Below are 17,881 nucleotides of genomic sequence, written 5' to 3' on the forward strand. Positions count from 1 at the left end.
GACCCAGCTGGCAGCTGGAAGGCCCCGATCGGCCCTGATTGCTGGCCAGGCCTAGGGACCCTACCCGTGCACGAATTTTGTGCATTGGGCCTCTAGTATATATATTTTTTTATTGATTTCAGAGAGGAAGGGAGAAGGAGAGAGAGATAGAAACATCAGTGATGAGAGAGAATCATCTATAGGCCGCTTCCTGCACACACACCCCCACTGGGGACCAAGCCTGCAACCCGGGCATGTGCCCCAATGGGGAATCGAACCCCGACCTCCTGGTTCATAGGTTGATGCTCAACCACTCAGTCACACTGGCTGGGCCCTAATTTGTATCTACCGCAGGTACCATCAGAGCTCTAACGTCACACGGGCTCCACAAAGCCTTCGGCCCTGCTGCCCCCACCTCGACGTTCTCCCTTGGTTGTGTTTTGGCAGCAGTGAGACAGGAACTTTCCAAAACGAACTTCTGTGAAGAGCCCGAAACACAAAAGCACCAGGAGAGATGGCTTCGGGCCTAGAAGACCCTGTGTGGGCATGGCCTTGACTGTCCTGTTGGTCCCTGACATCGTCTACTTTGTGACTTGGCTAAGCCAGGAGCTTAAAATGGGGCTGGCCTCTGGGGGCGAGATCCCTGCTTGTGGGCGAGCCTCGCTGGCCACCCAGCACCCACCTCTGCACCCAGCTTTGATTCTTTCTGCCAATTGGGACAGTCACTCTGCTAGGGTAGTTTTTTGTTTGTTTGTTTTTGTGTGTTTTTTATTGCTAGGCGAGGTGGCAGGTGTGACGTGACCTGAGAAAGCGATGGTTCTTGGTCACAGACAGGTTTTCGTGGTGGGGCACAGGGAAGACCCAGCTCTGTGATGTTGACTAGCTTCCTGCAGGGGTTCACCCTGGAACTCTATCATTCATCAAAGGCCCTAAGTAGTGCAGACACTGCACCTCAAAGGAGAGAAGAAAATGGTATGGCCGTTCCTCAAAAAAATTAAACAGAACTACCATGTGACCCAGCAATCTCTCTTCTGGGTATGAACCCCAAAGAGTCAAAAGCAGGGAGTTGAAGAGAGATTTGTTCACCCACATTCATTGCAGCATTATTCACCACAGCCAGAAGGTGGGAGCAGCCCAAGTGTCCGTTGACGGATGAGTAGAGACACAAATGTGGTCGGTCCACACAGCAGAATATTATGCAGCTTGAAAAAGGAAGGTAATTCTGCCCTGGCCGGGCAGCTCAGTGGGTTAGAGCATCATCCCTATATGCCACGGTTGTGGGTTCAATTCCCAGTCAGGGCACACACATGAATGCGTGGATGAGTGGAACAACCAATCGATGTTTCTCTTTCTAATCAAAAGTTTTTTATTTTAATTTAATTGAAAACATTTTTAAAAGGAAGGTAATTCTGACATGTGCCACAGCATGCATGAACCTTGGGGACATTGCGCTCAGTGCAACAAACAGTCAGAAAAGGACAAAGATCCCCCTGATAGGAGGTCCCTAGAGTCGTCAAATTCATAGAAACAGAAAGTAAAACAGTGGTTGCCAGGGACTGGGGGGAGGGGTGGCTGGGGAATGTAGTGCTTCACGGGGAAGAGTTCCAGTCTGGGAAGATGGGAGAGTCCTGGAGATGGGTGGTGGTGACGGTGGCACCGCGTGTGACAGTACTGAATGCCTCAGAACCGTACACCAGAAAAGGTTAACGTGCTGACATCGTTGGCTGTGTGTGTTTTAACCACTGTTTTTTTTTTCGGGGGGGAGCGGACGGAAAGCGATGAGAACCAGGCACAGGAAGCACGTGACTTCTGGGTAGAAGGAAGGAAGAAACCTGAATTAATACGTCAGACCCCAAGACACCAGGGCACCCAGCGGCAGCATCTCATGCAGCTTCCACCTCTCGGGGTGTACTGGACCCCTGGCCACCGCTCCTTCCCCATCACTCACTCCATCCAGCAGATGACAGGTAAGGCCACACTTCTCACCTCCCTGGGCAGAGTGGAAAGGATTTGGGATGGAGCATCGAAGCCTGAGTTTCAATCCCTCCCCCTCCCTGGACCTTCATCCCCCCCCGCCCCCCCTCCCCTCAACACACACACACTCTAAGTGTGGGGTTGGGGGAGGAGGCTGGAGATCGCAGAGGTCCCCAGCTCCACGGAGCTCCTGTCTGCTCTCTGAGTTCATGAACCACGCTTTGTGGTAGTTTCCTGTTTTTGTTCTCTTGCTTCCTCTCCTGCTCTGTCTCGGTGACAGATTTAGAGCTGCGGGGCTGCCTTCTGGTCCAGGGGCCCAGATGGATATGCCCTGGGCCCTCTGAGCTGAGCCGGATCCTGGGAAGGGACAGTCCCCAATCTCTGGGGCTTGCATCTGGGGTTCATGATGAATCCCAGTGAAATCCTCTCTCCTCCGTGAGCACTTCCCTCCCATTCCCATAGAGCAGTGGTTCTCAACCTCCCTGATGCCGCGACCCTTTAATTCAGTTCCTCATGTTGTGGTGACCCCCAACCATAAAATGATTTTCGTTGCTACTTCGTAACTGTAATTTTGCTACTGTTATGAATTGTCATGTAAATATCTGATATGCAGGATGTATTTTCATTGTTACAAATTGAACATAATTAAAGCATCGTGATGAATCACAAAAACAATATGTAATTATCTATGTGTTTTCCGATGGTCTTAGGCAACCCCTGTGAAAGGGTCGTTCGACCCCCAAAGGGGTCGCGACCCACAGGTTGAGAACCGCTGCCATAGAGCCTCCTCTTCTGTCTAACACGTGGGAATTTCTCTTTTCTCCTGGCATCCTGTTAGTAACATTTAATGTGTGGCACGTAATGTAACATATGAAGCACGCATGTACATTCTATACAGCAGGGTAGTATGGAAGGCCTGAACCCAACACTCAACACAGGCATGTATTGTTCCTAAGCCCTGCATCTACCTGTGCGTTCCTCGCTCCCACCCAGATGTAGCCACCCTCCCGATGCTCTTAGTGCTTTATCACATATGCATGCCTATTCTATTTTGTTTCACACTTCTTGGCACAAATTATTTGTAGACATTTTTAATTGTGGTCAAATTCACATAACACAAAATGTACCATCTTAACCATTTTTCCATTTTTAGTGTGCTTCTTTATCCATAGTTGAGACACGTGTATTAAAATATCTCGCTATGCTGGTGGTTTGATCTCTTTGTAGTTTTTTCAAGAGAGATGCTTATCCATGTAGACTATGAATTGATCCTTTAATTTAGGCACCCATTTTATCCCTTATCAATATCTTTGTACTAAAAGTCCTCTTTGCCGGATAGCAATAGTTGGCTGTGGTAAGTAAATGCGTGTTTTCTTGTAACCAACCTCGAGTTTTCTCATACAAAACGGAAACTCTACCCATCATACAACTCACCAGGCCCTGGCAACCACTGTTCTGCTTTCTTTTTCTGTGAATTTGTAACGTCTTCTTTTTTGAAATATATTTTTATTGATTTGAGAGAGGAAGGGAGAGGGAGAGAAAGATAGAAACATCAAGGATGAGAGAGAATCATCGATTGGCTGCCTTCTGCACAACCCACGCCCCACACCCCACACTGGGGGTTGAGCCCCCAACCCGGGTATGTACCCTGACCAGGAATTGAGCCATGATCTCCTGATTTATAGGTTGATGCTCAACTGAGAGCCATGCCGCTGGGCTGGAACGTCTTCTTTTTAATCTTATAATGTTCCTGTTTTCGTTCCTAATAATGGTTACTTGTGCCTTCTTTTGTTTTTAAATAGATATGCCCATTCTATTCGTTTTCTCAAGAACCGATTTTTGGCTTTATCCATCCTGTCTCCTTTGTTTTCTAGTTTATTGATTTCTGCTCATTATTCCCTCTGAGTTTACTTTTGGGTTTGCTTTGTTTTTCCTTTTCTAACTTCTTGACTACTTACTTAAATTGGGTGTTTATTTCAGACTATTTTCGGTACAAGCATCGAGGCTATAACTTTCCCTCTAAGTACCATGTTTGATGCATCCCATAAATTTTAATATATGTTTTTTCACTACTATTCAATTCTAAATCTTTTTAAATGTGTTATTACTCTGGGTAATGGGTTATTCTGACCCATGGGTTATTTTAGGGCATGTTTTTACATTACCAAATATATGGAATTTTAAAACTAACCTTTTAAAAAATTTGTATTCTCTGATTTATAGGTACCTATCAAGCTTTTAAACTATGTTTCAGCTCTTCTATTCATTTACTGGGTTTGTTTTTGTTTGTTTTTTTTTTGGTCTGCTTCATTATTCGTAGTTGAAAGAAGTGTATTAAAACCTCTTGCTTTGATGGTGGTTTTATCTCTTTGTAGTTCTTTGAAGCTAGATGCTTACAAGTTTAGAACTATCCTAACTTCCTGGTGAACTGACCTTTTCATTTAGGCACTTACCCTGTTCCTAGTAAGTATTTTTATCGTAAAAGTCCCCTATGTCCGATATCAGCGCGGCTTTCCTGGCTTTCTCCTGGTTACTGTTTGCCGGGGCTGTCTTTTTCCACCCTCTGACTTTCAACCATTCCATACTCCTGGGTCAAGATCCGGGTCACGCCCATTTGCTAGTCACATGGAAAACTGTGGTTTCCAAGGGAACCAGCCTGAATCACATTAAAAATCTGAGGATTTGTAAAGATCATGGGACCCTGGTTGTCCCTGTTTATAGCCCAGCTGTAGCCTGGGGGGCAGCAGAGACATCGCCAGAAGGAGAAAGATATGCTAAGTGGGCCCACCAGAAAGGTCGTTTGGGTTGTTTATCAAGACTGTCTCTCATTCATTTGCTAATCCACCCATCCATCCATCTACTGACTGAACAGTTATTAAGACCTACTGTGTGCCAGGCAGTGTCACTTTCTGGTGGCTGTAGCTTCTGCCTTCATGGATGGAAAGGCCAGTGGGGAGGGAGGGGAGACTGACATGTAAGATCTCAGAATGCAGTACACATATGTCTAACAAAGCCATGGGCATAGGCCTGGTTTGCCCCAACGGTGACTCGGTTTCCCCATCTGTAAGATGGGGACAGTAACAGTACCTACCTCGTAGAGTTGGGGGATTAATTAGTTAATGTTTGTGCAGTGCTTGTGACCTGCAGTCAGTAAATGTTCACTTTATTGTGTTACTGTTGTGATTATTTTTGTAGTTATTGTTATTATTATTATTTGGACCCAGTGGAGACCACAGAGCCCCCACCTCAGCAGGGCCCATTGTCTGATCCCCTGGGGCGCCCCCTCAGCCTCTAGCTTGGATTGGGGGAGTGTTTCCTGCAGCCGCACCGTGGGCTGGAGTTCAGTTCCACTCTCTTCTCCATCTTCTCTCTGTATCATTCCGAGGCCCAGCGAGCGGCCTGTCTTGGGCTTCCCCGGGTCCCTGCTGACAGGGCTGCCCTCGACAGCCACATACTATAGTAACAGCAGCCAAAGAGAAGGGCATGGCCTCTCCCCGCCCTCCCAACCCAGGAACGAGGTTTGGCCCGAGCCCTGAAAATGCTGGGGCATCCCTTTGGCAAGGCCCCATCTTTGGGGGAGGGGGGCGGGCTGAGAAAGCAAGGAAGCCTGCTGCTGTCCTGTCTCTCCCAGGCCAGCTGGCCCCTGGGCCTCCTGGCCACAGCTGGAGCAAGAAGGCTGGATGTGTCAGGACCAAAAGCCTCCTGGCAAGACCCTCCCCACCATCGGACTCCCCCTCACCTGCTCACTGCGTCTGAGGATCCTACAACAGGTGACAAAGCCTCCAGGAAACACACTGCAGCTTGTCAGACTCTAAACCCAACCTGTTCCCCACCTGGATGGGGAGGGGAGACCCCACAAGCCAAGTCTGGAAATGGAGGCTGAGGATTTGGGCTACAGTCGAACTGATCCCATAACCTCTGTCTGCGCCTGGGCTGCTGAGGGCTGGGAAATTTCCTGAGGCTCTGGGCCTCAGACTGTCCCTGTATCAGCTGGGTCGGGTCAGGTCCAGGTTGAAAGCTATGTGGGTATGAAGGTCTAAGTAGATTTGTGCTGGGCTGTTAGCTGGAAGCCTCCAAGTCCCACCCACGTATCCCTAGGAAAGCCCAGCTCTTTATCTGCGTTGCTAGGATGACCCTGTTCTGGACAGGTCCTGACTTAGGGTATTTTCTTCCCAGAGTGGACCCCAACAGTGTGTCCTGTGAGACTTGGGGCTTGTAGTCATCACTGTCTTCTGTGCCCACACAGCGCACCAGAATCCTGTGTGCACGCACATCACGCACACACGTGTACCTGCTTGCCCACGTGTGGGCACTCATCACCTCTAAACTGGGCATGCCCAAGGGTCAAGTTGTGGCCTCGTTTGGCAGCAGCTTCCGCCTTCTTCTGCCTGGACTCTTGCAGCCCAGGCGGAGGAAGCCGCCTTCCACGTGGCTTCCCAAGAACCGCTCAGATAATGAGAGGAAATGCAGTCACCAGCTTACAAAAGGCTGGCGGCTCCGCCGCGACTCCAGGCCACCACTCCCTGACCCCACTCTCTATCTCTGCAGGCCCCCTCAGCTGCCAGCCCGTGGATGCCATTTGAGATGTCCCCTTTCTGTTGCTGGGGCCTGCCCGCAGCTCTTCTTGCTGTGCTCTTCTGCCCAGGTGAGCCAGTGCCTGGGGTTCCTGACTGGGCCTGTGCCAGCCCAGAGGGTGGGCTGCCCGCTCCCCCGGCTTTAGGGGCGGGGTGCTAACCCTGAAGTCTCGGAGGCTTTGACATAGTGGCCCCAGCCATGGGCACAGGATGGTATGGACACCTGGGAGCAGGTGAGGGTCCTGGCCTTTGGGACACCAGGTTGAATAGCCCCACAGCTTCATGGTGTGGATGTGGCAGGTCATGGAGACTAAATGGTGGGCTGAGTAGGGGCCTCAGGAGGTGAAGGGTGCTGGGGTTCAAGAGAAGGGGAAGGCACTCCCGGCCTAGCTGGTCTTCAGATGCTGCTTAGGGGACAGAAGAGGGCAGCAGAGGGCCTCACCTTCTGGCTCGCCTCAGAGCGAAAGTGAAAGCCCTGCCAGTGGGTCAAGGGGACGGTGAGGGGAAATACCACCAGGTGCCACGCACCCCGTTTTGCACAACCTGCCAGATGCTTTTAAAGTGCCATCTCATTGAACCTTCACAACAGCTTTGGGACAGGAATTACTAGCCCATTTCACAGATGAAGAAACGGAGGCTCAGAGCTGGCACACGGTGAACTCAGGATTCAAATCCAGCTCCATGTACCTGCAAAGCCCGTCTCTTGCCACTTCATTATGTTCTACCATCTGGGGGCTGCGTGGGGCATGTGGGCATGGTGCTAGCACAGGACCCAGGCTGGGCCCAGCTGGTTGGGATCGAGGACCTTCCTGGTCGTTGCTGAGAGAGAGGTGAGTGCTGAGGGCTCAGTCTCCATGCATCAAATGCTTCCTGAGTCTGTCACACACAGGACAGTGGGGGACAGGGTCCTGCCTTCTAGAAGCTCTAAAATGGCGAAGGGAGAGTCCGTCGGAGTGTGAATCACTGGGACACTCCCGGGCCATGGGCAGGGTGGTCCCATTTCCTTTCTGACCTGCTTCCCCTGCATTTTTCCTCGCTGAGCTAGAGCATCCTGACACCTCGCTCTTCTGCAGGCAGACACACACACCCTCTCCCGACCCAGGGCGTCTCCTAGAAATACTCCCCCAGATATCGGCAGGGCTCACCCCCACCTCCCTCATGTCTTTGTTCAGATGTTGTTATTTCGGTGAGGCCTGTGCTAAAGTGCCCCTCCCTCCCCACACACACACACACACACACACACACACACACACACACACACCCCTGTTTCCTTTCCCAGGCGCTTACCACCATCCAATGGGCGGGGTGTTTGTTTGTTGTTGTCTTTTTCTTCACTAGAATGTGAGCTCTGTAAAGGCAGGATTTGGTCTGCTCTGCTCACTTCCGAAGAGCCTAGAACAGTACCGGGCACAACGCGGGCGGGCGTTCAAACCGTATTTGAGGAAGAAAGGAGAGGAGGGAGGGATGGGTTGAACCCTGGGCCACAGGAGCTCCGAAGACACAGTCCACCTCCATCTCAGAGAGGCCTTGGTGGAGGAGGGAGGGCACACTGGGGCCTTGAAGGTGGAATGGGGTCCCCCTCCGTGGAGAGAGAAGTGCGTGAGGAAGACGAATCTGCCTGGAGGTGACAGGCTGGAGGAGGGGCACCCAGAGGCAGGGGGACAGCCCACGAGGCCTGAACAAGGGTCAAGGGTCTAGGAGCAGAGGGACCATCCCTGGCCTTTCTTCTTTGGCCCCGCCCCCTCGATCAGAGTGGGCAGCTCCACCGGGCAGGACAGCGGGGACATCTGCTGCCCAGAGTTTCTGGTCTTCCAGGGTCTGGCGAGGAGGCGTTCGAGGTCTACATGTGGCCAGAGCAGCTGGTGGTGAAGCACGGAGGGTCCTCTAAGATCAACTGCAGCACCAGCTGTCTGCAGCCCACTATCAGCGGTTTGGAGACCACCCTAAGCAAGACTCTGCTGGACAAGCAGCCTCAGTGGGAGCTCTACGAGGTCTTCAACGTCTCCACGGACACGGTCGTATATTGCCACTTCACCTGCTCTGGGAGGCAGGTGCAGAGGAATGCCAGCATCACCGTGTTCTGTGAGTGCCTCTCGCTCGGCCCTCCTCCCCCAGCGCAGCGCCTGCTCCTGGGTGCTCTGCCCCTCCCTGGGCTGCTGGGGTGGCAAGGAGCAGGACCGAGGCCCTGGGCTCAGGGTCTGCTCCCACCCTTCGCTGGCCTCCGTGGGCCTGTGGCAACCCGCCTTTGAGGCTTGCTCCGAAGAGGGCGATCGCAGTGCTCACAGCCTCCTCCCAGCTCAGCAGCAGCCCCGTCCGGGGAACACCCCGTATCCCACGACAAGCGGTGGGGGCACCATCAGGAGGGCGGCACGCTCTCCAGGGGAGGTTGAGGAGTCCCCAGGTGCTTTTCTCTTCCCTTGAGGGCCCTCGGCAAATGTGAGACCATCACACACACGCCTGCCCATAGCCACGGAGGCCTGGAGAGGCCGGGATTCTCCCAACATCTCGGCACTAAGGGTGCTGCTGGGATCCTCCCCATTAACGGATCAAATAAATGATGCCCTCGATCCAACATCCTATCCTGGTGTGATTGGGGTGAGATGTCTGGCTCAGAGGGAAATGCAGGCCGCACCCAGGGCTCCGTTGGATAAGGGATTGAGGGGGCCGTGAACCTGACCCTGAGGATGAAGGCAGGTCTGACTTTGGCCCCCACCTGTTAAGGGAGAACTCACAGCTCATGCCCAGTTCCAGTGAGCACTCCCTTCTAAGTCTCTCTGAACATAAGTGCCCAACTGTTTAGTTTTTAAAATTCTGGAGAGGAAGGAGACAGATGCAAACATGTACATCTTTCTAGTTGGCTGCACAGTCTCTGACCCTCTCTTTGGAGACACCTAACCTCCATTCTTGTCCACGGCAGAACCCGTCACGTTCGTAAAACTACCACCCGGCACACCCTTCACCCTGAACGGCCTCCTTCTTCCTCTCTTACACTCTGGAGCAGGCCAGGCCCCAGCCTCCGCAAGTCCAGCCGGGAACCTGAGCACACGGTGCTGATAGGGGGTGCTCTTGGCTGGGTGGGCCCGCTGGGACCGTGCCCCCAACCTCCCCACTTTCTCCCCTGCAGACCCCCCAGAGCAAGTGCTGCTGAAGCTGCAGCCCACTTGGGTGACTGTGGGCAAAGTCTTCACCATGGAGTGCAGGGTGCCGGCGGTGGCACCCCTTGAGAACCTCACCCTCACCTTGTTCCGTGGCCAGGAGCCCCTGCACATGCAGAAATTTGAGGGGGAAACAGCTGCCCCCCAAGAAGCCATGATCACACACAACAGCACGGCTCACAAGGAAGACGGTCGCCACAACTTCTCCTGCCGGGCTGAGCTGGACCTGAAAACTCGTGGTGGGGGTTTGATCCGAAAAACCTCAGAGCCCCAGGTGCTTGAGATCCATGGTGAGGAGGCCCCGGCCTGCCCCGGAGAGCGGGAGGGCAGGGCCTTCACGTTAGGCCCTGAGGGAAGTCAGAGCCTCAGCCCACTCTCTGCCAGCTCGAGGGGTAGGCAACAGGGGCCCCACACTGGGTCCTGAGAGGGGTCCCTCTTACGTTCCCTCCTCCCTGAAGCTCTCTCCAAGCCCCAGAGTGGACCTGGACTAGTTGCTTGGCCGTTAGTGAGCTGTGTGACCTTGACCAAGTCAACCTCCTCTCTCTGGGTCCTCTCTACAATGAAAAGTTTGACCTAACCAGGTCTTCTAGAACTCCGCTGTTCTTTGATTCTTTTTGTTATTGTTGATCCTCACCTGAGGATATTTTCCAATGATTTTAGAAAGAGTGGGAGAGAGGGAGGGAAGGGGACAGAGAGAGAGAAACATTGATGTGAGAGAGACACATTTATTGGTTGCCTCCCGCACGCACACCACAACCCGACCGGGAATCAAACCCACGACCCTTCCCTGCTCGCCTACACCAGCCAGGGCGGTTCTGTGACTCTTGATGGCAGGTGTTCCCTGTCTTTAGCGAGTTTGGTAGAAACTCACTCGGCTCTGCCCAGGGAGGGGCTGGCGTGCACTGTCCAGACCATGGTGCCCAGAGCCCACAGGCTGCCCTCACAGCCTCACCGAGGCCTGGCTGGTAGCCCAGACCCCAGCTCACCTTTCCCCTAGTTAGTACACCATCTGTCACTCGTCTCTGTGACCCGGGTGACTGCAGGATGGATGAGGGTGGACCTCACTCCCCCTTGGGCCCTGGCACCTAGGACCAGAGCACTTCTTTTTTTTTAATCTTTATTGTTGAAAGTGTTACGTGTCTCCTTTTTCCCCCATCGACGCTCTTCAGCCCCCTCTCTCCGCCCGCCCCCCCAACCCTCACCACCCCACTGTCTGCGTCCACGGGTTATGCATATGTGCACACAGGCCCGGAGGCCTTCTCAGACCACTGCCCTCTCCCCTAGAGCCCATGCCGGACAACCAGATGGTCATCATCATCGCCGTTGTGTCGGTGCTGCTGCTGCTGTTTGTGGCGTCCGTCCTGCTGTGCTTTGTCTTCGGCCAGCAGTGGCACCAGAGGCGGAGCGGCAATTACGGGGTACAAGCCGCGTGGAGGAGGCTGAGACGCTCCTACCGGGCATAGCCTGCGTGGGGTCGTGGCCCCGGCCCCGGCAGCCACTGGAACTCAGTGTGGCTCTCAGCGATATGGCCAGGCCACGGCAGGAGGACAGTGACAAGCCGCAGAGGACCTGGGGGGCGTTTCCTTTTCTAGTCTGAATACAAACGCCTGGACCTAACCCTGTGCCTCGCGTCTCCTCCTGGGAGAGTACTCAGCGGCCAGGAAGGTGACGCATCGGGCCGACACTTCTCTCCCTAGAAGCCTCCTCAGTGTCCCTCCACCCTCTGCTTCACAGAGGCCTCGGGCCAGCCCAGCCCTGGGGCGCCCCCATGCTGACCAGCCTCAGCACCGGGCACCCACCCTCATCGGCCAAGTGACAAGAGCCTCCTCGGTGGGGTTGGGGCGGTGTGCCCTGGCCTGGCCGGGCAGAGACACTCTGTTCCCACACGGCCCTCGGGAACTGGGGCCACTCCCTGTCGGAGCAGGACACGGCCACAGAGCCAACTTCCTGTTGGTGGAGTGGAGGGTGGGGCCCCCAGGGATCTGGCGCAGCTCCAGGACCCTCCCCGTCAGGATTCTTTTGCATCTTGGCCTTTACAGAGCTGTGGACAACAAAACCAGTCTTCTCTGGCCTCCTGCTCCATTATTAGGCCAAGCGGAGACCCCGCAGCCCTGGCCTTCCCAGAGAGAGGGGTGAGGGACTGAGGTCTGGGGGGGCTCTGGTTCCCAGCCTCCCCCTCGCCCGGGAAGCAAACAGTGGGGCAGAGGTGGGTGTTCACGTGGGTCGAGGGCCTTGAACAGTGAAGAACCTAATGAGCTTACTCCAGAGAAGAGAGGGGCTGGCTCAAGGTCTTAATGGGAAGGAGAGGAGACTGATTCACCCTGGAGGGGAGGGCCCGGTTGGGGTTAGGCAGAGAAGGGCTGTCAGGTGTGGCTGTGAGCACCAGAGGGGCCCTCGGGGGGCTGTATCCAGCCTCGCAGTGCAGCTGGTGTGGGTCCCTGGGCCAGCGTCTGTCTTCATAGTAAGCTCTCAGCGTCATAGTAATCTGGGTGGGGGGAGACAGCACCCTCATCTTGACTCCCTCCTGCCTCAGTGGACCCCAAGGAGGGAAAGGGAAGGGGACAGGCCAGTTGCCTGCAGCAGTGACAGTACCCCCACCCTCAGGGGAAGACGACCCCCCTAGCCTCCTGACCCATCCCTAGGCCTGGCGCCTGCTGCCCACACCCCCTGCCCCTACCTGAAGCCGGGGGTACATCCGCACCCACAGTCCCTGTGGCACTGGGGGGTGGGGGTGGGGGCACGGCTCTCCTGAGATGGGGATGAGAAAAGAAATGCCCCATCAGAAGTGACCTCTGCGGTTTGACCCACAGCGATCTCCACCCGCCCCAGCCCCAAGGCAGCTCCTCCAGCCCAGCCAGAGCAGGGTCTCGCCTCACTTACACCCCCCTTTTCCTGGCAGGAGGGCGCTGCTGGATCCTGGGTGCATCCTGCCAGGGGGGCTGGTGTGGCGGAGGGGGAAGGAAAGGCGCTGGCCAGGGAGGCTGGAGGCCCAGAGCGGGCGTTGGGCAGGGCAGGTAGTGGTGGTGGAACACCAGAGGCCCTTCCTCCTGGGCTTCCAGCTCCTCTTCCTCCTCACTCTCCTCCTTCAGACCCTCCATGTGGACCTGGGGGTTGCGAGAGAGTGGGGGGGGGGGCGGGGGGGGGGGAGGTGACACAGGGTCAGGCTCTCCCCACCCCCACTCCTCCGTGCCTCGAAATTATTTTTCCAGATCTGCATCATCAACTGGTTCTTGGTATTTGCTACATGTAAGCAGGCACTTTGGAGACATTTTGCAGGTGGGAACCTGAGGCTTGAAGAGCCCGAGCCGCTGGTCGAGGTCACCCAGCTAATGAGAGGCGAGCAGGGACTGGAAGAATCCAGGTTTGACTCCACAGCTGGGGAGGGGGCCAGGAAGCTGCCCCTGGCCTGCCCCAGGCCCTGGAGCCACTCCTCCCAGGGCCGCTGGAGGGCTCTGCCAGCCTGGGTGGTGGACACACCCTCACCTCCAACCATCAAGACCCCATGTGGCTGTCAAGGGCTGGATCCAAGCAGTGATGGCGAACCTATGACACGCGTGTCAGAGGTGACAAGTGAACTCATTTTTTTGGTTGATCTTTCTTTGTTAAATGGCATTTAAATATATAAAATAAATATCAAAAATATAAGTCTTTGTTTTACTATGGTTGCAAATATCAAAAAATTTCTATATGTGACACGGCACCAGAGTTAAGTTAGGGTTTTTCAAAATGCTGACACGCCGAGCTTAACAGGTTCGCCATTACTGTTCTAAGGCCACCTGCCCCTCCATGGAGCCTTTCCTCATGCCCAGCCAGGGGGGCACGCAGGCAGGGCACCCCTCCTGTGCCGGCACAGCCAAAGTTGCCTGGTGTTCATAGTCATTCATTTATTCATTGGCTTCTCAGCAAACATCAGCCCCTAAGTACCAGGCGCCTGCAGGTCCAGGTGCGATGGCGCCTGTCCTCCTGGACCTGCAGCCCAGGGAGGGACACACTGCAGGGATGTCTGCTTCAAAACAAGGCCTGCGTGGTCTGGATTAGGGACCCCCAGCCCCACCCCCCAGCCTCCCACCTGCGGGCCAGAGAAGGCGGGCCAGGGGCTGAGCACTGCTGCCACCAGGCGACCCAGGATCAGCTGGTGCATCTGTGCGTTCTGCAGCAGCATCAGCTCCATCACGTCTAGGGAACGGAGAGGTTCAGCAGGTTCAGCAGGCAGGCCCCCAGCTCCCTGCCCCCACCCCAGCCCCCTGCCCCTACCCCACCCCGCCCCCTGCCCCACCCCGGCCCCCTGCCCCACCCCAGCCCCCTGCCCTGCCCCCACCCTGGCCCCCTGCCCCTCCCCAGCCCCCTGCCCCCACCAGGGCCTTTTCCCCGGACACCCGGCCCTGGGGCGCAGAAGCGGGTGGTGGTGCAGCCTCAGTGCCCAGACAGGTGCGGGTAGAGGGAGGCACAGGGCAGGAGGGAGCCCGGAGTCTCACCTTCCTTCACACGTCCTGGCTGCGGGGGTGGCGGTGGGACGGCCCATGGGAAGGGCTGCAGAACCCTCACCCAGGGCTGGGGAAAGGGGTGACTCAGCCAGGCTAAGAGGAGAAGGGATTGGGGATCCAACCCTTCCCACCCCCACCCCCACCCCGCGCCCCAGTTGCCTCCCTAACCCCTCAGCACCCCTTTGGCCTCCCCGCTCCCTGCCAAGTCTCTTCCTCTCCAGCTGGGTCTCTCTCCTCATCTCACCCCCCCCCCCCCCCCCCGCCAGTTCTCACCCCTCCCCAGCCCGCCCACCCCGTGACCGCTCCCCAACTCTGCCACCGCCCGCAGGCAGGCCTCGCGGGAAAGGCAGGCTCTGCTCCCTGCTCAGCCTCACCACGGGGGCTGCCCTTTGCGGTGCGGGATGACCCCAGCTCCCTCCAGGCCCAGAGGCCATGGCCGGCTTCCTCCGGTCAGGGTTACCTTGGTGACGCGACGCCAAAGTCTCCTCCCTGGCAACCGCAGGTCCCGCCCCACCCGCTCGGGACTCCTGGGGCGTTTGCCCTAAGTCGCTGCCTTCAGCTCTCCTTTCTCCACCTCCAAGGACGTGGGGTTCCCAGGACGCCCCCCACCCCCCGAAGAGGCCTGGATGTCCACCCCCAAACCCCCTGCGCCGGGGCTGGGTATCACGCCGTATTCCTCCCTGTAACTCCAGACCCCCACACACCCCAGCCCCTGACCTGGGGGCTTGTGTTTGGTGAGTGAATGAGTGAGCGGCCGGAGAGGTGGCCCTAACTCAAGACACTTGGTTTTCAGGCCCCAAAACTCCAATGACCAGATGATGAGTTAAGCAGGAGTAGAGAGTTCTGTAGGATCCGCCAGGGGCGAGGGGAGGGGGCGTGAGGTGGGCAGAGGATCTGCTGTCTGTCTCTCTGAGTCAGAGGGGCATCCTTGGGCCAAGGGTGGTTTCTGGAGCAGACCATGGAAGGAAACATCAACCAAGTCCACGGAAAAGGCTGGCCCCTGGCCAGAAACAGGTGGCTGGCCCCTGGCCCACCCCCACTCCCACCTCCCCACCCTCTTCCCCTTTAGCTGTCTGCCCCCTGCTCCTTGGCCAAGGCGGAGAAGCTGGGCGTTCAGCAGCAGCAGGCCCATTATTGTCCCTCCTCCTGGAAAAATTACCAAAGCAGGCATTCTTTGACAGGAAGTCACCAAGGCCTTCTTTGCTCAAGAACAGGTGAGAGGAAAGATCTATTTCGGTAGCTGTGAACTTCGTAAGATAGGCCCCGAGCAGCAGTCAAGGAAAATCAGGACAGGAAGCTGGGATTAGCACCCCGTGCATCGCCCTGCCCCCACCCGCCACGTCTCTTCAGCAGCCTTTCCCGGCAGTCCTGGCGTCTAAAATCAGAAAGACCGGTTCCACCTCCTCCTCTGAGCCTCAGTCCCTGTCTCCAGGGGAGGGGGGAGGTCTGTGGACAGCGCATTTGCTGCCCTTGTGGGTCTAATGCAGCGGTTCTCAACCTGTGGGTCGCGACCCCTTTGGGGGTCGAACGACCCTTTCACAGGGGCCGCCTAAATACATCCTGCATATCAGATATTTACATTACGATTCATAACAGTAGCAACATTACAGTTATGAAGTAGCAATGAAAATAATTTTATGGTTGGGGGGTCACAACATGAGGAACTGTATTTAAGGGTCGCGGCATTAGGAAGGTTGAGAACCACTGCTCTAATGACTTCAACAGCCACCAACAAACAGAGATGGGACACTGAGGTCACAGGCCCGGGGAGTGGGAGGGCACCTTTCCCGTTCCACCCTCTTCCAGGGAGAAAGACACACCTGTCCTTGAGCTCACCATCAGCTGCCTCCACCGAGGAGGTGCCTGTGTGTGCAAGGCGCCTCCTGAACACGGGGACACCGTAGTGTAGCCTCCTGGTTCAGCGCTGTTGGGAGTGAAGACCCACCCATGAAAAGAGCGAAGATACAAGACTGTGCAAAGTCGCCGTGGATCTTGAAGAGAGAGGACTCCTCACTGAGGGATGAGTTCTGAGGGAGGGGAGGCCCTCTGTGGGTGGAGAGGACACCCCAAGCTGGGGCACTGCCCGAGCAGAGGTGCAGGTGCAGGGTGTGGACAGGGCCTTCGATGATCCAGTGAGTCAAACTGTCTGGCTGAGCTGGAGGAGCTGGGCAGCGGGAGGCCCCAGCAGCCCAGGCAGACACAGGTCAGACTCGAAGGCCTGGCTATGGAATTTGGGATTCACCCTGTGGGTAATGGAGAGCTCTTGGTGGGATGTGAGCACGAGAGAAATAAGGGGGCGACACGCACACAGCCAGGTTTTAGGAGGATTCATCGGGTTCCTCACATCTTTGCTTCTGTCAACCAGGATTAGAGAGAACAAGTGTCCGATGGGGTATCTTCCCAGCGGAACACAATGACAATGTTGGTAGAGAACAAGCATGTCAAACTCCTGGCCCAGCGGCCGCCTGCGGCCCACAACGAATATTTTTGTGGCCCAGCCAATGTGACGGTATGTAAGAAATGTTTTAATGAAAATTCCGTAACTTAATTTTTACAACATCCTGTTATTCATAATTATTAATAACGAACTACAACGTTCGCTAATGACTGATTACTATCATCGTGTTGCATTCATTTCCCTTACGCACCTTACCCACAGGTGCACCATTTCTCTCCACTAATACTAGCCGCGAATATTTTAGCAGCCGATCGCCACGTCAACAGTCTTGGACTGACTTGTTTGGTGTGCGCAACAGGAAATACTTCGCTTTCAGAGAACAAGAAAAATAGGTTTATTTGCCTTACGCGTATTCATTTGTGCAGTTATTCAGTGTCTGGTAAGTTAATGTTGAAGAAAAAATATTAATTTTTATTAAAATGTTCTATTATTTCGTGTTAACAATGACTCATTTATTTCAGCCCTTTGTATTCACATGTCTCTATCAAAATAAACCTACATTTCTATGAAAATTGAAGCTTTTGGTTTTTTTGCGGCCCACATACACTTAAACCTTGTTTATTTGGCCCATGTTAGCCTTTGAGTTTGACATGCTTTGTACAGAATGTACCCATAGGGTGTCCCAAAGAAGTGTGTACACACTTTGAATAATTATTAATTCCAATGGTTCGTTCTTTTGAGATTTAACCCATTGGAAATAACTATTCAAAGTGTGTATACATTTTTGGGAGACACCCTGTATTAATGTGGAATGATGTCCAAAAGAGCTGAGAAAACAATCAATAAGCATAGTAAGATCTTATTTCTATTTTTAAGATCACAGGTATATATGTGTGCTTGTGTGTGTGTGTGTGCGCTTGTGTGTGTGCTTGTGTGTGTGTGCTTGTGTGTGTGTGTGTGTGCAGAGAGAGGGAGGCAAGGAGGAAGGAGGAGAGGAAGGAAAAAAGAGAAACAGAAAAGATACAGAGACAGGGAGGGAGGCAGGAAGAGAGAGAAACTACAGAGTTGCTGTCAGGCCTGACCACACCTCCCAGCCTCCCCCAGGGGCTCCTGCAATTGATCCCTGCATTCATCTACCGTCTCCACCTGGGGCATTTTCTGGCCCCAGGGAGGCAGTCCTGAGGCTGTCCCAGGAGCAACCCTGAAGCATGAAGGGACAGGAGTTGATGGTCAGCTCCGCAGCCTCCTGGCCTCCGTGGGGCAACTCTGAGGGGTCATCCCCACCGTTTCTCAGCGCTCCCCGTGGCCTCGCGCCCC

General features: G+C 54.9%; 2 protein-coding genes across 6 annotated transcripts; one reads left to right on the forward strand and one right to left on the reverse strand.

The window, feature by feature from the left end:
* The first annotated feature begins 225 nt into the window (after positions 1–225).
* ICAM2 (intercellular adhesion molecule 2) lies at positions 226–11,181 on the forward strand. Of its 3 annotated transcripts, XM_036339989.1 has the most exons (7): positions 226–1,946; positions 4,329–4,416; positions 5,585–5,723; positions 6,502–6,598; positions 8,343–8,609; positions 9,652–9,972; positions 10,967–11,181. In XM_036339989.1, the coding sequence occupies exons 3-7, from the start codon at positions 5,634–5,636 to the stop codon at positions 11,143–11,145; spliced, it is 954 nt and encodes a 317-aa protein (XP_036195882.1). In that variant the 5' UTR covers positions 226–1,946; positions 4,329–4,416; positions 5,585–5,633; the 3' UTR covers positions 11,146–11,181. The 3 variants fall into 3 exon arrangements, with proteins under 3 accessions (XP_036195882.1, XP_036195881.1, XP_036195883.1); XM_036339988.1 differs by lacking the exon at positions 4,329–4,416; XM_036339990.1 differs by lacking the exons at positions 4,329–4,416; positions 5,585–5,723 and having other exon boundaries at positions 232–1,946.
* Positions 11,182–11,283: 102 nt separating this feature from the next.
* On the reverse strand, positions 11,284–14,780 carry PRR29 (proline rich 29). 3 transcript variants are annotated; one of them, XM_036339992.1, is made up of 6 exons: positions 14,541–14,780; positions 14,158–14,233; positions 13,752–13,858; positions 12,563–12,786; positions 12,360–12,430; positions 11,284–12,167 (listed from the first exon to the last, which is right to left on the reverse strand). In XM_036339992.1, exons 1-6 carry the CDS (start codon positions 14,598–14,600, stop codon positions 12,139–12,141), a joined length of 567 nt encoding a protein of 188 aa, XP_036195885.1. In that variant the 5' UTR covers positions 14,601–14,780; the 3' UTR covers positions 11,284–12,138. The 3 variants fall into 3 exon arrangements, with proteins under 3 accessions (XP_036195885.1, XP_036195884.1, XP_036195886.1); XM_036339991.1 differs by having other exon boundaries at positions 11,284–12,430; positions 14,541–14,778; XM_036339993.1 differs by lacking the exons at positions 14,158–14,233; positions 14,541–14,780 and adding an exon at positions 14,038–14,127 and having other exon boundaries at positions 11,284–12,430.
* Positions 14,781–17,881: the final 3,101 nt, after the last annotated feature.

Source organism: Myotis myotis, unplaced genomic scaffold (assembly GCF_014108235.1).
Source record: "Myotis myotis isolate mMyoMyo1 unplaced genomic scaffold, mMyoMyo1.p scaffold_m19_p_17, whole genome shotgun sequence".
NCBI classification, from domain to species: Eukaryota; Metazoa; Chordata; class Mammalia; order Chiroptera; family Vespertilionidae; genus Myotis; species Myotis myotis.